Source organism: Lepidochelys olivacea (assembly GCF_965140295.1).
Source record: "Lepidochelys olivacea isolate rLepOli2 genome assembly, chromosome: 4".
NCBI lineage: Eukaryota > Metazoa > Chordata > Testudines > Cheloniidae > Lepidochelys > Lepidochelys olivacea.
Window position 1 is genome coordinate 96,511,269 of NC_140414.1, and position 24,179 is coordinate 96,535,447.

At 41.6% G+C, this 24,179-nt stretch overlaps 1 protein-coding gene across 3 annotated transcripts in view; it reads right to left on the reverse strand.

The window, feature by feature from the left end:
* Window positions 1–561: 561 nt before the first annotated feature.
* Window positions 562–24,179, reverse strand: part of PDGFRA (platelet derived growth factor receptor alpha) — a 48,279-nt gene continuing 24,661 nt past the window's right edge. For all 3 annotated transcript variants that reach the window (XM_084625554.1, XM_084625553.1, XM_084625555.1), the window contains exons 10-23: window positions 23,876–24,069; window positions 23,270–23,364; window positions 23,030–23,162; window positions 17,015–17,119; window positions 15,667–15,777; window positions 15,194–15,347; window positions 14,520–14,686; window positions 12,834–12,949; window positions 12,287–12,409; window positions 11,581–11,692; window positions 8,614–8,713; window positions 8,385–8,490; window positions 6,404–6,639; window positions 562–4,184 (exon numbers count right to left, since the gene is read on the reverse strand). In XM_084625554.1, the coding sequence (XP_084481680.1) occupies window positions 4,037–4,184; window positions 6,404–6,639; window positions 8,385–8,490; window positions 8,614–8,713; window positions 11,581–11,692; window positions 12,287–12,409; window positions 12,834–12,949; window positions 14,520–14,686; window positions 15,194–15,347; window positions 15,667–15,777; window positions 17,015–17,119; window positions 23,030–23,162; window positions 23,270–23,364; window positions 23,876–24,069 (1,900 nt within the window). In that variant the 3' untranslated portion in view covers window positions 562–4,036. The remainder of the gene's footprint in view (window positions 4,185–6,403; window positions 6,640–8,384; window positions 8,491–8,613; window positions 8,714–11,580; window positions 11,693–12,286; window positions 12,410–12,833; window positions 12,950–14,519; window positions 14,687–15,193; window positions 15,348–15,666; window positions 15,778–17,014; window positions 17,120–23,029; window positions 23,163–23,269; window positions 23,365–23,875; window positions 24,070–24,179) is intronic.

Consider the following 24,179-nt stretch of genomic DNA (forward strand, 5'->3'; position numbering starts at 1 on the left):
CTAGTGGGAAACCTCCGCCCTACAGTTTTCAGTATTTTATTTTTGTTGGTTTTTAAACTTGAGGTAAAATCTTTTCCTGTGTTGTGCAGCTACCCTTGTGGAGAGGAAGAGGAGAGCACAGGAAGCATCTTACCTTTTTCAGCAGCACACTCACAGATGAGCAGGCCAGGATCCCAATCAAGCATTCGCTTGGGAGCTAAACTGGATGAGCGGCTGCCATACTGGCAAGTACTCCACAGGCCCCCTCTCCCCCACCCAGTGGAGATGTTTTGCTGTCTTGGAAGAACAGCTGGGCCTCCACGTTTTTGTCTGTATTCTGCAGTTGGCAGCAGGTGCTGGAATAGCGCTCTTGCTACATTTTAAAGGGGGAGCACAGCGTACTTCAAATGTCATGTGACACTCAAGCCCCTTGCCCTACGCTCACCTGTGGGGCTCAAAATGCTTTTTATCCCTGGTGTTTCATGGCATGCAGAAAACTCAATTAAGGAAATGTCATTGACAAACGGAGCAAGTCTGATTCATTATCAAGTGATCATCTTTAAATGAGTATAGACCCCTACATAGCCTTAAATTATATATCATTTATTGAAATATAGAGATCTTAATTTACAGGATTTAAGACAAAAATATGAACAGGGGCACATGTAATATGTGTTGTACCTTCAGTCACTCATATCAGTTAGCCCTTCTTCAAACACTTCACACCACTACCACTTTGGAAACACATACTTTTTTTTTTATTATTCTAAAATATAATTTTTGGACATTCAAAAGTGCAACAGTTAACGTGCCTGTGGATTATATCACAGTTAAAAAAAAATATAAAGAAAGGCAGTGATACAGCTTGTCATAAATGTTTTGGCAGTATCCTAGAAGTCTATATAAAAATACATATATACATATTGATGTATAACATCACCATATCTTACGTCCTTCATCATATAATAGGACCATTTTGTACAAGTTGCAGCCCAAATTTTAAGGATTTGATTGGCCATTCAAAATAAGAAGTTATGTTTCATAGGAAAGTTTTGATTGTCATTATACAGAAGGAATTGGGACTTTCTCTTCTGGTGGCTTCTCAAAATTAAGCCATAAAAGAAAAAAAATCTGCAATGCTGAAAACATAAAACAAAACAACTCCCCATTATACTACAATCCAAATAATTTTTTCTAGGCGAATATCTCTGGCCCCAATCCTGCGATGAGCTGTGGTTGGACAGACCCCTTCACCTGCACTGAGCCCCACTTTCTTCAATGGGGTTCTGCACAACAGGCTTCCATCTGCATGTAACTCCTCGCAAGACTGCGGGGCTTACGATTGCAATGGGACAGGATAGCCAGTAAATATTTTGGTGCCAATCTAAAGCATATGTCCAGTCCCAAGATGTGTTGTGAGATTCAGAATGAAACCAACAAGAGGAAGGGAGACAATATAAGAATGTTACGTGACCTATCTTTTGGTATCACTGAATCTACAAGGCCTGATTTTCAAATCCGATGAAATGTGGGTCATATGCAGAAATGCTTGCCTAATTTGAACATGAAGTTATGTGACTGTACCCACAAATTTGTGGTCTCAATTGGCCAGTCCTTAATTTGTAATGAAAGAGGTGCTGGGGCTCCGGCAATTAGGTACCAGGGCTCAAGCATTTTTTTTTTTAACTTTCATAACTGACATAGCAAGCCCAGAGGTGCCAGGGCTCAGCCTTGTCACAAAATAAAAAGTGCAAATGACCCTTCAGCTATCTAACAGGCCACTTGTGTTTCATAGATTCATAGAGTTTAAGGCCAGATGGGAAAATTAGGTCATCTAGTTTGACTTCTGGTATGTCCCAGGCTCTTAAATTTCATCCAGTTACCCCTGTGTTGAGCCCACTCACTTGTGTTTGACTAAAGCATAGTTTGAGTTTACCTCAAGCCTATTGTCCACAAAGGCATCCAGTCTTGATCTGAAGCCATCAAGCTCTTGAGAATCCATCACTTCCCTTGGTAGTTTTTTCCAGTGGTTAATTACCCTCCTTGGTAAAAATCTGTGCCTTACTTCCAATTTGAATTTGTCCAGCTTTTGTTTGCAAATGCCTCATTTGCATCCATAACTGCATGTGGCCTTAGCCATGTGACATTCTGAAATTCAAACCCATGCTGATTTGTCTGTAATAATGGCAGTACTACATTTGGGACCACATTTTGCTCTCCTCTGCTCACCCACGACTCTCCGTAATAAGTGAAGTCAAGAGGAAGTGCACAGCGTTTCTGAGGGCCTAACTGGTCCTTCAAGTTTAGTTTTAGTTTGTTATTCAGAATCCAGTCACTTTGTTTTGTTTAGTCACTCACTGATGGTCCAATTTCCACATGTAATAGGAAAAAAAATTCCCTCACAAGCTTGAGTCTGGATCTCATTTGTGTTGACTGTGACATTTCAGGTACTGAGAACTTCCTGTTAGGTGCTCAGTGCACTCAACTCCTACTGAGTTTAAAAGCTGAGCACCAAACAGGATTTGGCTCATAACTGGCAGGTATCTTATTTTCATCTGTAAGACTTCCAAAGCATCATAAATCAATAACACATCGTATAGTGACAGCAGCAATCATAGCACATTCTACATATGTATGATGTCAACAAACGTTGCAGAACCAAGAGTGGATTAAATTTTGTACTCCCTCTTTTCTAAGTGAAGGAGTCAGACCAAAATAAGCAACACACTTGAAAGCAATTACCTGTCTTATAGTTAGGGTTGGTAAAGATAACAGAGCCAGCTTCCTCTGCTTCTATTGAAACCTGAAAACTAAGATAACAAAATGTATTGCAAAATGATGACTGCACATTTAATCTGGAGTCTCCGGCTAAGAAACAAGACTTCCTTGTCTGCTTCCAGAACAGTTCAAATATCAAATCAGTTTTTCACATATGACCCCAAAATAAGCTCTCTTTTGAATAGATGTGCAAAATATTATTTAAATACTAACAATGATGTCGCTATTGATTAGTCATACTTTCCTTTTACAGTAACTTGGGAAACATGGTGTAAATTAATGAAAGGTTTAAAAATAGCTTTAAATTTAAAAAACCTCAGTAAATCAAAGGGTGATTAATTGCTTTTAGAACATCTGATTAGGAAAGCCACTCATCTGATGCTGGAAATCTAACTCTTCACGTCTTAGAAGACACAAAGTTCTTTTCTACAGTGAAACTAGTTTTAGCTCACCAGAGCAATTATTATATCGTATACAGTCAAATACAATAATTGTTTCATATAAACATTTTGAATCCTAAATCTCTTTACCTACTTAAAGTTTTAAAAACTGTGCTTTTGCTGAAGGACAATGAGTTATAAACTATACAGTTAGTGTTACTGACAGTAGTATTATGAAAACAGCTATCTTCTATAGTTAAAGATTCACTAGGCTTCTAACACCTGTTATAGAAGGCTTTTAAATTAATTAATTATTATTATTATTCCCTTTTATTTGCATTAACTGTGAAAAGTAAAATGTTATGTAGTTCCAGTACCTTTAAGTTTCAAAAGTGGTTTTTGCATGTACTTCATTCACATGATAGCTCAGCAGCAGCTGAGATTGAGGGGCAAAGTACACAGAAATCTTGAGTGATCTCTTCTAAGTCCACAGAATATATTCAATGCACACCTCAAAAGATCCTTGAGCAGACAGTTATTTACATAATTACAATGGTGATGTTTTGCTGCAGTGGAAATTCTATCCAGCGGAGTCAGGAATGCCCTTGAAACACAGAACTGGTCTGTTTATGGCCTTTGTCCTTCTACCTATTCAAACTGCAAATACCACTGAGATGCTACTGAAGTACTACAAAAAGCAACACTGAAAAGCTGACTTCAGCATGTCCCACTCTTTCATATTCAGGATGATCTCTGTGCGCTGGGAACAAATTTCTACTTTCCTTACATCCTTTGTATTGCAATAAAGTGGTTTTCTCTACAGAGTAAAAAGTCCTTAGAGCACATGGCGAGCTTTCTCTTGTGACATAGCTCAAAGATATCCATTAATTCCATGTGAATTACAGGAAGCTGTCTTCAACCAGGTCTGAGGAATCTATTCCAATGTCATCCATCATGTCAATGTCCTCAATGGTCTCATCCTCTCGCTTGATAAAGGTAGAGCTGCTAGAACCAGTCTCAATGGCACTTTCTTCAGATGTCTGGGAACTGTAAGAGGCAAAGAAACTAGGAGCTATAATAGTGAAATAATAATAGTGAAATAAACATGATATTTGAATTTCTAACAGTTGACTCATTTACATGGAAGTGGATCTATGCACCAACCTTCTGGCACCTTGGGTTATCTTAGGTGATCTCTAACTACCTTTTTCTTAGGGTGATTGATATCTGGTATGAGGAAGTCACCAGAGGATAATGAATCATTTTCGAATTCAAGGGAGCAAGTTGACCACACTTTCCTGAAAATGCCTCCTGCCAACTCATCCATACAGTATTCATGAGTGAAACATTAGACTTGAAAGAAGTCCCCACCAACCAATATCAGACACTGCTGTGGCAAATGGATAATTGGAAAAACTTGGGAAAGAGAGGGAATGAGATGCTTAAGAAAAAGATGGTACAACAGAGACCATAAGGGCTTAGATCAGGCCTGGAAACTCTTGCCCCATGGTCAAAAATGACCTCATTCCAGTTTCTCTTGATAATAGTCTAAAGGTACAAAAACTTGGCTCCCAGGATCTTAACTTTATAATTAACAGAGTGTAAAATGAATGTAGCTGAAAATACTGCTAGCCACATTGTGCTACATTCAGCTACCCTCATTCACATTAGGTATTTTATTTATGTATCTATTTATATTGATAAGAATCCACTGATAAGAATCCCATCCAAAAGCTCTGTCACCAATTAAAAATCACAGAAAACCCCTCTGAAATAGCCTAACCCCATTACAAGAACCAGCCATTCTGAAATAAAATCAATCAATCCCTCACGTACCTCAAATCCTGTTCCAACTCACTCATTCCCAGATGAACAAATGGGGCTTACTATGTGCCCCAAAGGCCAGTCAATTTTGTTATGTTGGACCAAGCTGGAAAGTTAACCCCAAAGGCGAGGGGCCTCCTGGGTAACATCCTGCCAGATCCCTTCTCTATGGCAGTACAGTACAAGAGAGGAGGTCTCTTGCGTAGGCAGGTCCCAGGCCATAACGAGTACCTGGCTTCATGGGCTGCCCCATTGAAATCACTGGGGCTAGTCACAGAGAGCTGCACTCTATACCAGAGGTGGGCAAACTACGGCCCGCAGGCCACATTCGGCCTGCAGGACCACCCTGCCCGGCCCTTGAGCTCCTGGCCCGGGAGCCTTGCCCCTGGCCCCTCCCCCGCAGCTTCAGCGTGTCACCCCACCAGTGCAGGAGGGGGCTGCCCTGCAGGGGCAGGGGAGAGCAGGAAGGGAGGTTCACCTGCAGCCTCAGGGGAGCCGGTGGGCGGTGCGGGTGGCGGGTGGCGGGAGCGCGGCGAACGCAGGCGGACGGCTCAGGAGGGCGGCTGCGCAGCCGCCTTCGGAGAGAAGCGGCGCTTTGAAGGGGAAACTGCCGCTTCTCTCCAGCTGTGCGGCTGCCCCTGCTCCTCCTGAGTCCTCCGCCCATGTTCGCAGGGGGGGTTGGATAGGGGGTGGAGTTCCAGGGGACCTGTCAGGGGGTGGGGGTGTGGACAGGGCCGGCTCCAGGCACCAGCGTTCCAAGCAGGTGCTTGGGGAGGCAGCTAGAAAGGAGCAGCAGTGTTTCCATGGCGGCAGTCCCTCTGTCCCGCCAGCCGGGGCGGCAAATCGGCGGCAGCTTCTCCCCTTTGCCATCCACGGTGGCATTTTTCACTGCTTGGGGTGGCAAAAACTGTAGAGCCGGCCCTGGGTGTGGATAGGGGTCGGGGCAGTCAGGGAGCAGGGGGGGTTGGATAGGGGGTGGAGTCCTGGGGGGCCTGTCAGGGGGCGGGGGGGTTGGATAGGGGGTGGGATCCCGGGGGGGGCAGTTAGGGGCAAGGGTTCCCAGGAGGGGGTGGTCACGAGACAAGGAGTAGGGGGTGTTGGATGGTTTGGGGGTTCTGAGGGGGGCAGTCAGTGGGTGGGAAGTGGGGGGGCACATAGGGCTAGGGTTTGGGGAGGCACAGTCTTCCCTACCCGGCCCTCCATACAGTTTTGGAACCTTGATGTGGCCCTCAGGCCAAAAAGTTTGCCCACCCCTGCTCTATACCCTGACTCATAATGAATAGTACCTAACTCTACAAGTAGCCGCACTGAAGTCAGTGGGCTATCTTTCTAGTAAGGTGCTACTCAAGAAGAGTAAGAATATCAGAATCTGGACCAGTCTAGTAGAAGGGTGAGTGAGGATGACAGAATCTGGCCCATAATGTACTGTAAGCAGCAACTACCTGTGCCTGTTCCTTTTGCCGAGTTCATCCTCGGAGACGGGATCAATGTCGGGCAGGGGGATGATGTAGCCACTGTCAGCACTCAACCTCTGCTCATCAAATCCACTCTCCCTGTCCTTTAGCTTGTCTTCATTCTTGTAAGTGACACCGATGTAGGTGTTGTCACAGTCCACTCTCATGCGTGTGACCGCTGGGTGGTCGCTTTTCAGGAAGTCCAGATGAATCCTTTCATAGCTCTGAAAAGATTCATTTTAAAATGGTCTTTGAGGCTGTACGAGAAGGTGTCCGCTCCTCAGCAACCTGCTGCAACTAGCTGTGCTGCGTAACTAAACCAAAACGCTTTGGTGTGAGCAGGGGCAACTCTATTGCCCTGAGCTGAGCTGTGCAGGCTTATTTGAGGTGTTTTACAAGGCTTCTTTGGACCAGTGCCTCTGGCCTGATAATACACATAGGCTACTAATATTTAAAAGATGGCTGGGTGGGTTTCATTTTAAAATAGTGTTTGTACACCTCTACGTGCACACCTTGGTGCACTAACATCTCTGCAGGAAAGTGACAGCATCTTTCAGAGGCAACTCTGGATCCAAACAGGGAGTTGTTAGTTTAATTATTCAGAGGTGCATGTATGCCATGAGACTGGTTACCATGTGACTGTTACTCAGTATTAGTGCTGGGGATCAGCGGGGATCAGGGAGTACTGCACTGCATGATCTCTCTCCCTTCTATTTTCTGTGTGCAGAGCTCTTCCACCTGCTCTCGTTCCTCTAAGCTAATGAGGAGTGACAATGAAGATCCCCATTGGTTCTCTCCCCTTCCCTGAGCAGGGAGCAGGAGTAAATTCCTCTGGCTCCTGGCAGCTACCCTTCCGTTGAGTCTACTGACCAGATCTGGCACCTTCTCCAAAGAAGAAATGAGAAGATATTCCTGCTGGCGAGATGATGAATTCCTCTCCTCTCTCACTCCATTGGGTGAGGCCCAGGAAGTGTGGCTGTATGCAAATGGAGCCAAAGATGGTGGGCAAGTGAGGGGTGTGTGTGTGTTGAGGAGGGGCAGAAATAATGAATAGGTCTGTGAAGAGGAAGAAGAGGGATTCAGACATCTGTGAGTTTGCAGGGGCTCAGGAATGAGGGGCTGGGAAGTATACAGAGAAGCATGGATGATGTATGGGGTGGTAGAGGACCAGCAATAAGGGATGAATATTGTGGGGTAAGAGGCCCATCAGTGAAAAATGAATGGGTAGTTGTGGGGTGAAGAAGTGAGGAGCAGGTTTATGGAGGCACAGGAATGAGGGTGAACAGCAGAAGCGAATGGAGTAGGGTAACTAGATGTCCTGATATTATAGGGACAGTCCCAATATTCAGGGCTTTGTCTTATATAGGCTCCTATTACCCCCACCACTACCCCGTCCTGACTTTTCACACTGGCTATCTGGTCACCCTAGAATGGAGGGGCAAGAGTGAGTGAAGGCTGGGGGAAAGCAGAAGTATGTACATGTGGGGGAACCCACTAATAAATGCTCGGTGCATGGGAAGCAGGAGTGAGTGATAGGAGTGTGTGTGTGTGTGTGAACTGGAGTCATTAGTGCCTAGGCATCAAGGTTCAAGCTGGGGAGAATGGGTTGATGGAGGCTGGGGGAGATTATACACACAGGGGAATTGGTGCCTTTTTTAGGATTTTTACATTTTCTGAAAAAATCCTATGCAAATGTGTAGGGCCAGCTCTGTGGTTAACAGAAGGATTAAGATGATAATGGGCCTACAGGAAATGGAGAGTGCTGTCCCTTATGTAATAGTGTAAACTGGTTACCACCAGCAACCTTAGTTTTATAGCCTTATAGTCTCTTATACACTGCAACAGCATATCTGAAGCATTTCATTCACATGGCTTAATGACATGCTTACTGCACAGATGACCTGAGCAGCTAAATTACAACTCCTCTGGGAACAGACACAAAATGCAATGGAAATTCCAGAGAACAAACCTTCTTGTACTCGCCAGGCAACAGATTCTCCACAATTTCACTCAAATGGTAAAAAGAAGGTCTTTTCTCCGGTTCGCTGTTCCAACATTTCACCATAATCTCATACCTGCAAATAAGACGGAAACCAGTTTCATCAGCTGGAAGTTGAAAATCAACAGCCAGAGAAACAAAAACAAAATCAACTAGAGGTAGGTTTTGGTATCGGAGAAACAAAAAAGAGCATACGTACACTTCACTGGTAGCATGGTCAGGTTTTGCCATTCGGTAGCCACTTTTTATCTTGTTGTAGAAAGAAGAATCAACCATCATGCCAGGGTATGGTGTGCCACCTTAATGGTAAAAGGCAACAAAAGTGGCTCTTTTACATTATTTGAATACTTCCAATGTTATAATAAGCCACGACTAAATATACGAAAAACCAAACAGCCAGCAGACCTTCATTAAACCACAAATTTCTTCCGCTGGGTATTTGATGAGCTGGACATGGAGATTGGAGTGGGGGGTTATGATGATGCTCAATTCATGTGTCTGATTAATATTTTCTGCATTAGTTGCTATCTGAAATTTTGGAAAGTGCTGAGTGTGAGCTAGATTTGGGGAGGTGGGAGTTGAGGTGGCTTTTCTAAGGCTCTTTAATCAATGTACTGGATTTCTGAACTGGATGCTGTTCTTTTTAAATCTTCTGATATGTCAGGAGTTAGGGATTGATGCTCTAAATCTGAAAATTAAATAAAAAATAATTCATAATCTCTGTTGTCTCTCCATCTCTCAACAGAGATGTAATAGCAGGACACTGTAGTGAGATTTCATTATTCCTATTATAATTGGTTGCTTGTAATGCCCCAAGGCCCCAACTGAGATTAGAGTCCAATTTTGCCAGGTGCTATAAAAACGTGTATTAACGTACTGGGAAGGTTTTGTTATTTATACAGCATATGCTACAGTATATTTACTAGTACAATATCTGTTCTTTTTATTGGCTTTTACTTGTCAGCAGATGTTTTATATGTTTTTTATTCTAAATGTATCTGCCTGGATGAAAGCTCTGCCTGTGAAAAAAATTGGATTAGTGTTGTTATGCTACAAGTTGTCAATATCAAGTGGGTGCTGGCCCTGAATATTGGCTAAGAGCTCAGGCCCAAAAGGGGTAACACTATATTATGAAGTGTTATCAGAATTAATTAAAGCCAAACTACAGCTGACAAAATTAATGAACAAAGTACATTTCATGATGCATTATCCATGATTATTTTTATTGCATTTTTTCACTTTGGGCAATGTTCTGCCACTTTTACTGACATTGAACAGCACATTACTCCATGTGGCATCCCATTGGAATTGATGTCAACAGCTCAGCACTCAATAGAAACCACTCAACATGCGTTACTCTGGCAGAATCTGGCCCTTTACAAAATTCAGTTATTCATAATGGCTCTCCCCAGGACTAGCGTGAGTTGTTGAGGTTCTGATGTACATCTTTGGAAACTGTTCTTCTATAGAACCAGAGCATGACTTTAATGCCCTGTGTTTGTACAGCTCCTAACACAAAGGGGCCCATGATTGAGGTTCCAAGGTGCTTCAGTAATACAAATAAATAAATAAATACACATGCCAGAGCTCACATTAATGTCCTGCAGAAAGAGAGCTTAATATGGTCAACAGTTTTATGTGAAATGTCTTTTAGGAACAATTGTAACAGGCCCTACTTTACAGAAAAATCAATCTGCAATATTTGTGAAGTTTATTATGCTAGGAGAGAGAAAGGAAAGACAGTGCAATGGTACAGGTAGTAGCCTGGGGTTGGGTGGCCCAGGTTCACTTCCCTGTTCTGCCACAGACTTTCTGGGTGACTTTCAGCAAGTCTCTTAGGGCTTGTCTACAATGTCCTGCAGTTCAGACTTTGGGGGTGTGAATAGCAGTGCACTCCAAAGTGCTGTGCTGTAACTCCCATGTGTGGATGCTGCAGGTGCAAACTAAAAAGTTCCTAGTTCATATTAATGATTAATGTAAGCACATATAGAGATGGTGCTAGGACACTATAGACATGGATGAGTTAGGACTACCTGAGAGAGAGATATTATATTGCAATGATCTTATTGTGTTTGAACACCACTATCCTCAGAACTGCCCCACTGTGTGTCATAGGCCCTCCGCTGCAGGATTACATTAACGCAGCCTAGGAACCTTTTAGTTTGCACCTGCAGCATTCATGTAGGGGGGTTACAGTGCAGCACTTTGGTACATTGCAGGGCAGTGTAGACATAGCATTAGTCTCTCTGGCCCAGATCAAAGTATTTAGGGGCCTAACTCCCACTGATTTAAAAAGAATTTAGGCACCTAAATACATTTGAGGATCAGGGCCTCAGTTGCCCATCTGAAAAATGGGGGTTATAATACAGCCCTACCTCACAGCAGTGCTGGGAAATCTTAAAAGATTGTGAGAAACTTAAGTACTAAGGTGCTGGGGACCGTATAAACACAGTTGATAGACGTCCATCTGTTGCTGTTTTAAGAAGTATTTATGTGACAAGCCATTCTAGAGTTTAACAGTCTCTGCTCATTTTAAGGGATATTGTCATGTGGTGAGCCTGGGGCTCTTTAATAGGGATTACACAGTTGTAGTCCGCTCTCATCATTGTAATTTCAGGCAGACTCATGTAATCCGGTCTCTTCCTACCAGACTTGAAGTGAATCACTGGAATGCCTGGTGCAGCTGTGCTTTGGTGACTGCTGCTGCTTGGAACTGCCAGTGCAAACAGCCAGCTCCAGTAGCCCTGCTGCCCAGAGCATGTTTGCTTTAAACCTCCTTCAGCCTAGGAAAGTTTCCCAGAGCCCAGCATGCAGTCTGCCCCTCTCCTTTGGTCCAGTAACTGGAAGTAAATGAGACAAGGATGGCTTTCAGCTCACTAGCAGCCAACTCAAAGTCAGCAGCAATCAACAGCACCAGCCTTCAACCTGCCCACCTTGTCATAAACCAATATGGTCAGTTCTCTGGGACAGGGACTGTCTTTTTACTTCATGTCTGCATAGCACCTTACACAATGGGACTCTGATCCCAGTAATATCCAATAGAAATAATAACAACAATTCACCCCTGTAGTTTGTTGTCACAATAGTATTTACAGTTCTTATTTTAATGTAGCATGAACTCAACCAACTTAATTACTGCATGTAAAGAAGTGCTCATAGTACATACCAAGAGAAAATATCTCCCACAGCAGAATGCCATAAGACCAGACATCACTTAATGTTGTGTACAAATTGTCAAAAATGCTTTCAGGTGCCATCCATTTCACTGGGAGAAAAGTCTGCAATAAAATAAACATATTAATCATTACAGAAATCCTGCTCAGTACAGCAGATGTATCATTTGACAGTAGGAAAAAGGTTTGCCTTAATAAATGCACATTTGCTAAAGTAGTTAGTAATATTTTTTATTCAAGGAAATATGAAGAGGTTACAGGACTATGAGCAAAGCTTCTACTTACTCCTCAGACTAACTAATCCAGAAATATCTGAATTGCTAAATTATTAGCAAGCGACTCAGTTGATTTGTGGACATGATATGGGAGGTACACTGGTGATTTGCTTATGCAAATATGTCACTGACTGCTATGTTATGCTACATCACAATGGCATTCCCTTAGTAATTCATCCAGTCACAAAACTTGCCAGTTAAAATCTTATCCTGCAAAATACTAGTTCTGGCCAAGGACTCTTCATCTTTCAAACAGACTTTGTGAAGTCATGTGAATTAACTGAAAAAAAAAATTGTTTCTCTTGTTTTCATCCAACTGTCCATTAGTGTAACCAAACACTGACCAGAAGAACCTTAACAAGAGTATTATACTGACACTTATCTCAATTAAATACTGAAATAAAAAGATTAAACAAGTACATACGCTGCCTTTGGAGACATAGTTGGAATCATGCATGATGTCCCTAGCCAGACCAAAGTCACAGATCTTCACAATTTTTCCTTGAGCCAGAAGGACATTACGAGCTGCCAAGTCACGGTGCACACACTGCATGGAGAGATAATAAGTCATTTACAGAGATACCAATTCCCATGAAGGCCCATTTCTTTTGGAATGCACTGTCCCCTCCCTGAAGGAAAAAAACAAACAAAATTTGTTGACTTTGCACAGTTTAAATTGGACGACCTATTGAGCCAGCGTTCACGAAGGGCAGTTGTGGGAGGGGATGGGCCTTGTCAGCTGGGAAAGTGTGGGGTGAGAAAGCTCTGCTTTAAAGTGGCTATTCTGACTGGTGGCTGACATGGGGTAGGGGAAGAAAAATGCTGCTCTTTTGGTTTTGTAATCACTTTTGTCTTGTGTTTCTAGTGAATGGAGAGGGTGCCTAGAACCCTAAAAGGGCACTCTTCCATGTTGTGGTTTTTAAATCCAAAAAAGACTAGGCCATTTCTATTTGGTTCCTCATGGCACTTACATTTTTAGAAGCCAAGAACTCCATCCCCCGTGCAACTTGGTACATGAAGCTTAGTAAATCGAGCAAACTGAGGCTGTCAGAATTGTCGTCAGAAAGCAGGTTTTTGACTTCTGGTTCTGTTGAAAAAGGCAGAGGGAAAATATGCTTGTGTTATAAAAGTGTATTCAGGCCATGAAACCAGTGCCCAGTTCTTTCTACCTTCTATGCTTCTGAGGTGATGACTTTAGCAGAGTATCGTGGCCCAAAACCATCTTTTCGGAATAAATAATCCCGTTGCATGTTTGCATCAGTCACTAATACAGACTGCATTCCTTAAAAAAAGAAAAAACATCTAATACTAAATATAGTTTTTGTTTGTATTCTGTATATAGACTTTTTTTTACAGGGGATTGTAGAAAACGGCTAAGTTAGAAAGGGCCACTTACATTACGTGAGTTGTTCTTACTATTTGACATGTGGTTAGAAACAAGACATTGATTTAGAGACGGTAATGCCATTAAAACTTTTGTACATTTTTGACCATTTCAGTTTTGCTGAGCGCTGTTATGTTTCTCAGCAAGTATGCATTGGGACATGTCCAGTACTGTCACTGGAGGATCAGGAATTCTATGGCAATCATTCTTTTTTTAACAAAAAAAAAATGACAGCAAAGAACAGACTAGGCTATTCATTTACCCCTCCTGGCCCTTAGCAAAGCAGCAGTGCACTGGTCTGCCAACTAACTCTGGGTCTGCAAATGATTCAGGACCTCAGGCCTAGAGCCAGAAGTGAGCAAGCCTCTTTTGGAAGCAATGCTTTGAGTTTCTGAGAAAAGGGGAAAGGAAAGGGATATGTTGCCCTTCATCACCCTGTTACATAATCCAGAAAAGCATCTGGAATTTTTTTCCTTTTCATAAGTGTCAGTTAATGAAAGTGGAAACAGAGAAAGAAAAATTATTCATTAATTATATTATTATTAATTATTACTGTCACATTGATCAGAATCTTGCAAAACATACAAAAGTAACAATACCTTTGCCACTTAAGACTCTGAGGCTATGTCTACACTACTGCGGTAAATCGACCTATGCTATGCAACTCCAGCTACGTCAGTAAGGCCAGGCTTGATAAAGCCCTTCCTGGGATGATTTCGTTGGTGTTGGTCCTGCCTTGAGTAGAGGGTTGGACTAGATGACCTCCTGAGGTCCCTTCCAACCCTAATATTCTATGATTCTATGAATAATGTAGCTGGAGTCAATGTACCTTAGGTTGCGTTACCGCAGGGTCGACGGGAGAAACTCTCCCGTCGACTTACCTTACTCTTCTTGTCAGGGGTAGAGTACAGGGGTAGATTGGAGAGCGATCTGCTGTCGATTTGGCGGGCTTCACTAGAACCGCTAAATCAACCGCCGGTGGATGGATCTCAGAGCATCAATCCTGGCTGTAGGTAGACCGGCCCTAAGTGTCACCATGCTACACACCAGGGCTGCTGAGAACTTCACAGCAGAAGCAGCAAAGATAAAACTCCATTATTCTTGCTCCACAAGCATAGGCGCTTATCACTTGAGCTAAAGGAGAATCTTTCTCCCTGGTAAGCCGTAGGAAGCTTGCCACAGATATTGGAGTAGTTCTAATTCCTTCCACTGGAGGGCAGAGGTAACAAGCATTTCTGAAGGAATGGTTTTTAACAACAATGAATGCAGTTACCTGACACAGATTTTTTCTTATATGAAGCAGGCCGATCATACATTGATCTCTGGATATCCGAATACTTAGAACCCTCCTTCCGTTCCAACATTGGCACATACTGAGTCGTATCAGCTTGTTTCATGTCCATGTATTCTCCATTGTTTTCAAAGGATAAAATGACATAACTGAAATAATAAACAAATAAACAATATTGCCCAGTGATTTGGTTCATATTTCACATGGCATCTTCATGGTTCTGCTTCTGGGTCATAGTTCATTGTGGCGTTGTTCATGTCACTCTGATGTATAGAAGTATAAAAAATTACTTCTCATGGTAATAAATAAAAAACATGCCCAATATTTTCAAAGCGGAGTGCCGAAATTACGTGTCTAAATATGGATAGAGGAGTCTAAACATAAGTATCTGATTTCCACAAATGCTGAGCACTCACACATCCCACTGAACTCAATGGGAGTTGCAGGAACTCAGCTAATATTATTGCCTGTGGCATTTATTTTAAATATTACAGTTGATCAAAGTACACCATTCATTCAGACAATTTTCATAGGGCCCAGTCCTGCCAAGAAAACCCATATAGCCAAGTCAATGGGGCTATTTGCCTAAATGAAGATTTGCATTGTAACATCATACCCTTAATGGGCAAACTATAATCCTTTTTGTCCTTTCCCACCTTCTTGTGCTTTCATCAGCTGGGTTCATCCCAAAAATGTCCAAGTCCTTCTTTGGCTTTTCTGGATGTCGGCTCAGGAAATTATCCCTGTTTTTATGCAGGTAGTTTACCAAATCCCCATAAAAGCAGTATTCAGTAATGATGTAAATTGGACCTAATGAAAGAAGGCAAAATAATACCTTGATGATAAAAAATATATGTCAATGAAAAGATAATGGAAAACTAAATATACAGGGGACAGAGTGTTAAGGATTATGCATGTCAGTTTGTTGAGCAGTGAGTATAACTACTGGTATGTATAGGCAGTTTTATCAGGCATCCATTTACTCACATTTATTTTTAAAAGTACTTGCTCAACATATAGGCTACGTTAAATGCTAAATTTTAGTTGCTTGGCACATTCTAATTTGGGGTGGTTACAGGCTCAATTTTAGTTGCTTGGCAAACATTGATATTGTGTTAGACAAACCTACCTGATTTAGTACAAGCTCCTAAGAGATTCACAATGTTCAAATGGGGCCCAAGATGTGTCATTATCTTCAGTTCAGACATTAGTGCCTGTTTTTCACTGGATCTAGCTGTGGCTGTCAGAAAAATAAATAGTTCAGTTAATGGTCAATGATCCTTGTTCTTGAAAAATGTTAATATCATTCAGTTAATACAACTATTGAATATGATACATTGCTTGCTTGGTTTAAACATTTATACGGAGGCCACTTAAGGAGGGCTTTGCACTTTATCTGGTGATGGCATTTCTGAAGGTCTAATGAGAAGTACTAGTCACTAATAAAGACTCAATTGATCCAATTCACTAGTGGGCCCAATCTGTTTGCCCTTCTTTGTGGTACGAAGCAGTCATAATCCCAGGTTAGCTGACCCTTTGGGGATTCATCCATGGGTGGGTGAACCTCCAAGTGGCACAGAGACCAGTGCTTAATTTGTAATGAAAGAGGTGTCAGGCTCAAGCAGTTAGGTGCTGGGGCTCAAGAGATGTTTTATTTTCATAACTGACACGGCAAACCCAGGGTCTATGGACTGCCAAGCCCAGAGGTGCTGGGGCTCAGCCCTGGCAAGCCCTGGCACAAATTAAGCCCTGACAGAGCCTCTTTAGAAGCTCCCTCCTGAGCATCCCTACTCCCTGACAGCACCTGCTGGCTGAAATGGCCATTGGAAACTGGAATAAAGTAGGGCAGCCCTGCGGCAAGTCTCTTTTATGCAGGTTCAGACTGGCAGCCAGACAGCCCTAGGATCAGGGGCCCACAATCCTTCTGTCCAATCCCTCCAATCTTGCACCAACCAATCGGTCTTGTAAGATTTATATACGCAAGTGCTAACCACCAGACCTCTATGCTCATGTCAGAGCACCACTATGAGAAATACTTACAAAAATAGAGATATTAGATTCCAAATGTTTATTACTCTTTTTACCGCTAATGTAGCTCTTTCCTGTGTGAAGGATGAACATTACCACATTTATGCTGTAGACATTAATTTTAAATGTCTTTTAAAGTCATTGGGTCAGCTCCTCGGATAGCATAAGCTGATTTAGTTTCGGTGGAACTCAAGTGATCTACTCTCGCTGAGAACCTGACTGATTCTACTTAGTTGCACCATGGTATCATTTTAATCTGTTCAGAAAGATGATGATTATTTATCCTTTTCCAAACTTTCTGAGTTATCATGATATCTAAGCCAATGCAATTAAGATAGAATCTTCTAATATGTAGGGATAAATTATAAATACAAATTAAGACAATGCTAATAATCCTGCATCAGCTTGAAGCACCTGGCTTGGATACTGACACCATGAGGATCACTTACGTTTCAGCATTTTCACAGCTACCTTCATCACTGGCTGAGAGCGACTTAATCCATATGCAGTTCCTTCAACAACTTTCCCAAACGCGCCTGAACCAAGGATTCGACCTACAGACAATAGAGTTTGTTGTTCAATGAACAGTTGCACGATAGCTTATCTCAGTTTCTGCTGCCATTGCGCTTTATGTAATGCTGCTGGTATGTGTTGTTATTTATGCAGACTGAGCATACTTATTCATCCAAAACTATTATTATTATTAATGTCTGCTCCTATCACCAATAGAAATCAATTAAGCAGAAAAGGACAAGAAATTAAAAAGAATTGCTTGGATTTAATAATATTCCTAAAGAAAGCCAAGTAAACAAGAGGACAAGAGCACATTATTAATCAGCTTGTAGGGCAGGAGGTGACATCACTGAAACTCCCTGTTTAAATCATGCTTGTCCACTATCCTAATCCTTTGGCTGAACACTTTTAACTATAGAACATTGATTTCCTAATGTCTAATCTAAATTCTCTGTTCCAAATTCTGCTGTGGTGTAACTGACTTCAGCTGAGTTGTGCCTGCTTACCCCATAGCTGAATTTGACTCTCCGTCATCAGTTTGATGCCATTACTGTCATTAGTTATCATGTCATACAGAACTATCAACCTAAAGGATAGCCAGCAGAGTGCCTTAGATCGTTATGTCCACGCTCTAACAATAGGATAGATTTGATGGTGGTACCAGCTCAGTTTAAGAATACAAAAGCAGGGACTATCAACAATCTGAGAGAAGTTAAAATATATGTGGATTACACATGAGGGAAAAGTCCTCTGAAGTTTAATATACAAATGTGTTTCATATGCAGGAATAGATTTTATGACAGTTTCCAAGTGCTGTATTAACACAGCCCATGTTTAACCCACTTTATTCTGGCCACAAATCAGTTCAGACAAAAATTGTGAATTAGCGTATTCTGTCTTCTGTTGTGGATTCAGTACGGGGAAGAATTGTGTATGGAACGGATATGAAGGCTTGAGGCAGACTTTTAATGAAATATGCAACATGCAAAAACACACCCACATTAGTAAATTCCATGGATTTCATAAATTGCAGATGTCAGTATGTGATCACATTCCTGATCACATTTTTTTTTTTTTACTAACAGTACAAATAAAAGGTCAGATGGTTTCCGTTCTTATCAGAAAATACAACACTGCAACATTTAATGTTCATGTGATTTATACATATCTGCCATATATTGCACCTGCCCTCTCCTGCGCTTCTGGAGATGATGCTTCCGGAGAAGCTACTGTTTATCTTAACCACAGTACATGGCCTATCTGTAATTAATAGACCAACTCCTATATGAAAATTCCAGCCAAAAAATGCATGTATCACCAAAATAGACAGGAAAGATGGGATTTTCAAAACTGGTCAGTGCTGGCCTAACTATAATCCTTCCTAAGGTCTCTCACAACTTGGTTACAAAACAATATGAGAATTTTTTCTCTCAGCTTCCTATGCACCAATAGGTTCCCTTACCAGTCAGGATGTGAGAAGCTTCCTACAAAGTTTCCGCCATCCTAAGTGTGTAATTTAGCAATGGAACATTTTCAGATTGCAGATCTGTGAACCACATGGCAGGATGCAGCCCCTTAAAACATGCTGCTGGTGCGGTTTCATCTTGTCATCTGCACTCTCCAATTCCGCCCACAATCATATCGTAAAGTGAGCATGCGAAGGGCTTCCCCTCATTGGCATCTCCGCTAAATCTGGGGGCTTGTGGAGAACAGTGGGAGCACTTCCTGAATGTCAGGGAATTATTATTTCCCCTTTTCACCCCCTCTTCACGTATTTTTTTAAGTCCTGCTCCCCATGTCTTTTACACTTGCATTTTGATATCAGGTGGGAGTTAACTGCTTAGAGCTGGATGTTGCATCTGCCACAGAGCAAAGCTCCTTATGCTATTGGTACAGAGACCTTGACTGGCAACCCCCAATTAGACTATACATTTTCTTTTATTTTTACTATAAAGGTGCCAGAGTAACAGCCCTGGAGAATGAATTCTTCTATTTCTCTACATCAGGGGCAGGAAAACTTTTTGGCCTGAGGGGCGGGAAAACTTTTTGGCGGGAAAACTTTTCGGGTTTCGGAAATTGTATGGAGGGCCTGTGAGGGGAGGCTGTGCCTCCCCAAACAGCCAGACGTGACCAGCCACAAAGTCTTGTGACACCAGCTACAACAATGCCACATGAACGGCTGTTCTCTCTTTCAGGTGACATTGTAAACAAGAAGCAGGCAGCATTATCAGTCAGACTTGTCTGTCTGAGCGATTGGCTGAACAAGAAGTAGGACTCAGTGGACATGTAGTCTCTAAAGTTTTACATTTTTTATTTTTGAGTGTAGTTATTTTTTGTACATAATTCTACATTTGCAAGTTCAACTTTCATGATAAAGAGATTGCACTACAGTACTTGTATGAGGTGAATTGAAAAATAATATTTCTTTTGTTTTTTACAGTGCAAATATTTGTAATAAAAATAAATATAAATGAGCACTATACACTCGTATTCTGTGCTGTAACTGAATTAATATATTTTAAAATGTAGGAAAACATCCAAAAATATTTAAATAAATGGCATTCTATTATTGTTTAACAGCTCAATTACTTTTTTTTACTCTCTTGACAGCCATATTTTTAAATCTTGTTGGTAGTCTGGGAATGAGAGCAAAGCCATTAATAATGAGTCTGTCTGGCTTCAGCAGTCAAAGTGGCACTGGATTTTTAATAAGACTATTGTGGCAAATCAGTGGCCATCTAGGAGATCATGAGTGTCACTATGTCATACACCATGGCCCTTCAGAAATCCACAGGACCAGCAGGGATAGAATTCAAATCTTGGTACTCAAAAACATTATTCCCTACCACTTCAGGGAAAGACGAATGTCAATTAGCTATTAACGGTGGAAGGCCTATGACACATAGCAGGGCAGTTCCGATTATGTCCAGCAGAGGGTAGTGGTGTTCAAACACATTAATCAGATTATTGCAGTATAATTTCTCTCTCTCAGGTAGTCCTAGCTGATCATGTCTATAGTATCTAAGCACCATCATTATATGTTATTTTCACAAAACAGGGTTCCCTCCCCTGGGATTTTTATTGCAAACAGTCCTCACGCACACGAGTGGCAAATTCATCACCCAGTGCTTTATTTACAATGTGCTCTATAAATGTTTGTTCCCCATAGCATAACTTCTCCCCAAGTCTTCATCTACTACCAAGGCACAGGGCAAAGAAGAGCTCTCACTTCTCTGAAATCTTGGGCTTCTTTGGCCTGAAGGCACAGCCTTCTACCCTGGGCTCTTCTTGCCTTTCCTTTTTAAGGGTAAATTCCAGCTGATGAGCTGAATCACCCAGCTAATTAGTTAATCACTGAGAACTTAAATTATTACCTCCTCAATTTACCCCAGGTGGGGATGCTTCCAAAGAGCAAGGAGTGGTGAGTCAGCCTTGGGCGACTCACACTCTGGCACTGTAATACATTGCGGGAACAAGAACAAAGCAAAATTGTCAGTGCAACCTCAGTTTATTGAATTCTAGTCAACTGATACTCCAGTAACCCAAAAGCTGACTATGGTCACCTAGCATGGTATTGCACTCCAGATACGACCGGCCTGTAAAGCAGGTAGAAGGATGCTGGCTGGCTCACACAGCTAGAAGAGGAAGTATACACATTAAAGGAACACCACCAGCTAAGCCACATCCCCAAATTTTCCTAAAGGCTTTGGATAACCTTTTCAGTAAGTTACTGCATTGCTATCTAACTGATAGAATATTAGAAATTCCATTTGAAAAAAAAAAAAAGATCCCATCATACCAGTAAAGTCAATGGGGTTCACTGGCATAAATGAGGGCAGAATATGGCCTGTATGATGAAACTGCCTCATAAGAAAGACATATATGATGAATGTATATTCAGCATGTCAAGAAAAATACTTGTGCTATCCAGATTGCTATAAGAACATGCAGTGCCATTTTCTAAAGTTAACCTTCCTAAATTTACTCATAAACAAGAATGCATTGAAGTAAACTGATGCTGATGAGTCAAAGAGAGACAAAAATTACTGTGGTGGACTGTTAACAACCCAGTTCCAATATTTGTTTTATACAGATAATCAAAGCCAGGGATGTAGTCAAATAATTCCCATAAGTATCCACCATGGTTTGGTCTGCAGTTAGCAGAGCAAATTTAATTAACTGAATTTATTTCTGAATCAGATACATTCACTTGAGAATCAACAGAAATCCTCTCTCTGGCAAGAACTGCTTTTGATTATATTGACTCACACAAGAGGAAATAGAAATAGAACATATTTTGTAAAGTGTATCAAACAAAAATGCCTTTCATGATTTTCTTCACTTGTGTTTGTGTATTATTTGGTGCATAGATACCTCCATAATGGGGATGTTAGAAATGCTTAAGATGCTATAGATAAATAGGAGAGAGAGAGAGAGAAAGAGGCAGGCAGGCAGACAATTATTTGTTATACCACACTACCTAGAATTGTGCTGGGTATTTACAGGTCACCTATAATGGTACAAGAGCTTATAATTGAATTCCACATGAGACGTGACAAAGAGACAACAAAACAGCAAAACAGGGTGGAAAGAAGAAAGGCAGGGTTCACAGAAATAAGTTTATGTGGCAATGGCATTTGACATCATGGATTTATCATTTTAAAATATTTTAATAAAACTGCATAACTACTTCCATATTACATTGGGTGTCTACACACAGAACTAATAAATGTCTTATAAAATAAAAATGCCATTGCTGACTCACTTCTTGTGGGCATCTCAGCAGAATTGAATCGTAAGGCAGGAATTTAGGGAGGGAAGGAGAGGCTAATGGACTGACAAACCTTTTGGGGAAGGCACTATGTGTGAAGCAGGGTGGAAGAGGAATATAGGAGACACTAAAGTACGGGGCTCAAGGCAGACATCTCTGGTAGAGAAGAGTGGTCAATGGGTAGCATGAGGAGAGATACAGGCAGATAAGTAGGCAGGGACAGTTCCACAGACCCTTGAAAGCAAGGACAATGAGCTTGAACTTGAGGCAGTAAAGCAGGGATAGCCAAAGGAAAGACTGAAGAGACAGTGACAGTTTTGTAGGGTCTTGAGGGGAGCCCTGTGGAGAGAAGGAAGGCCAAAGACAAAGAGGTTACAGCAATCAAGACAGGAGAGAGCTTTGCTGTCTGGAAAGAGAAAAATGTGGATCTCAGAAATATTATGGAATAAGCTTGGATGTGAGAGGAGAAGGAGAGGTAGAAGTCAAATATGGCCCCAGGTTTCAAGCCTGGGTATCAGGGAGGATGGTGATGGGACAAAAATAGGAGAGAGAAGAGGATTTCGGAGGAAAGTCAAGGAGCTAAAATAGGTAGGTAGATAGATGTATTTTTGTTGTATTCAGAATAATTTTCCATGAAAAATCAGTTTGTTTGTTTGTTTGTTAATAAATTTGTAAAGATTCTGCATCAGCACAGAACATAATGGTTATCAGCTGTATTGCCAGCCATGGCCACAGAGATTCACAGTTGTCCTGGCACTTTCTGTTCTCAAATCCGAAGCGCCTACCAATGCCACTAAAGGAGAATTTCCATGAACTTTAACAGTATTAGGGTTTATATGGTCTATGGTCCAGACACTAGAGGGTGACATGATCAAGCACACTTGGGCATAGTATATAGTTGCCAGGACATTCTGATTTCTAGATGTTTTGCAAGACTTTTCTGGTTTTGTTTATATACCAGGTTAAGAATTCTATTAATACTGGATGGCACAGAATTGCCGTGGTCTGATCATTCCATTTAGCAACATAGAAAGTTCTTTCCATATAAACAGACTTTATCTGCAACAGTTTGGCTCTTCACAGAGCTCACCCAATGAGTGCAGATCAAGAGCTCTGATTCCCCACATGCATTAAATCAACTTCTTATCTCTACAAAAGAAGAGGATCTCAAAGTTCTTACCAAGTACTAATCCATCTCTAGGAAACTCCCATCTTGAGTCATAGGGCAGTTGCATTGGGTCCACATAAATGTACTCATGGCCATCAGGGCTGATGGACTCAATGACTCTCCATCTTATCTCATACCTTGGTTTCTGCCGTGCACAATAAATGAAACATAAATTGTCAGGCTCATGCCTGATTTAAGAATGGGTCAGTTCACTAATTCAATTCAGTATAGAAATTACATATTTTAAGTTACCTGTTTCCATATGATGACCAGGACAATCAGTGAAATAATCACAATCACTATTAACACTAGGACTGCTGCAGCCACAGTTAATTCTGATCGCAATGCTGAAGTAAAAGAAAAGGCCTCAGTTTAGATTTGCCTCCATGCAGAGAGTTATGACAGAGGCCCGAGTTTGTAGGTGACAGTAAGACTCCCACCTCCTTTGCCATCAAAGTTCTTGTGCACTGCAGATGTGAAAAGTGCAGTCTCCAGAGGCAGGGGGCATTAAGTCATTCACTGCCTATAATAACCCTGCCTTCCTATTTCAGGAACAACAACAGTGGTTGCCTGGAAGAGACTTCCATGGCCATGAGTAACTAAAATGAAGAGATGGATCATGGAACCACATAATATGGGAAAGATGGATTCAGAATTAAGACCTGGAGAATGGCTCTTGTTCAAACTTCTGGGGAAGAGCTGCCAAATCTGTTTTCATCATTATTTACTTTCAAAGAGCTGGTGTTTTACCTATTAGACATTCACACTGCATAATTATTTCCAGATTTGATTGGGTTTATTTGAGGAGGAGTTTGAAATGGCTATTTAAATCTCTCAGGAGTGACAAAGTTAACTCACTGGGCGCCACAAGCTTCAGTTCCCGAGTAACGGCACCAAGAGTGTTCCTCGCCATGCACCGTACTACCAGGGTTTCTTCTACCTTTTGGAAGGTCACCTGGCTTTCCACCTGGTCCTTATCAACCCGATGAGCCTCCATGTGTATATCTGAGATGTTGTTAGTCAGAAGCATCCATGAGGTATCATTACTGCATCTGCAGAAATCGAATAACCATGAATATAGACATCAGATTTATGTATGGATGAGCAAGCGTAAACAAAGTGAGGATCACCCTAAGCACCCTTTCCCTACTCCCTTTCCCTG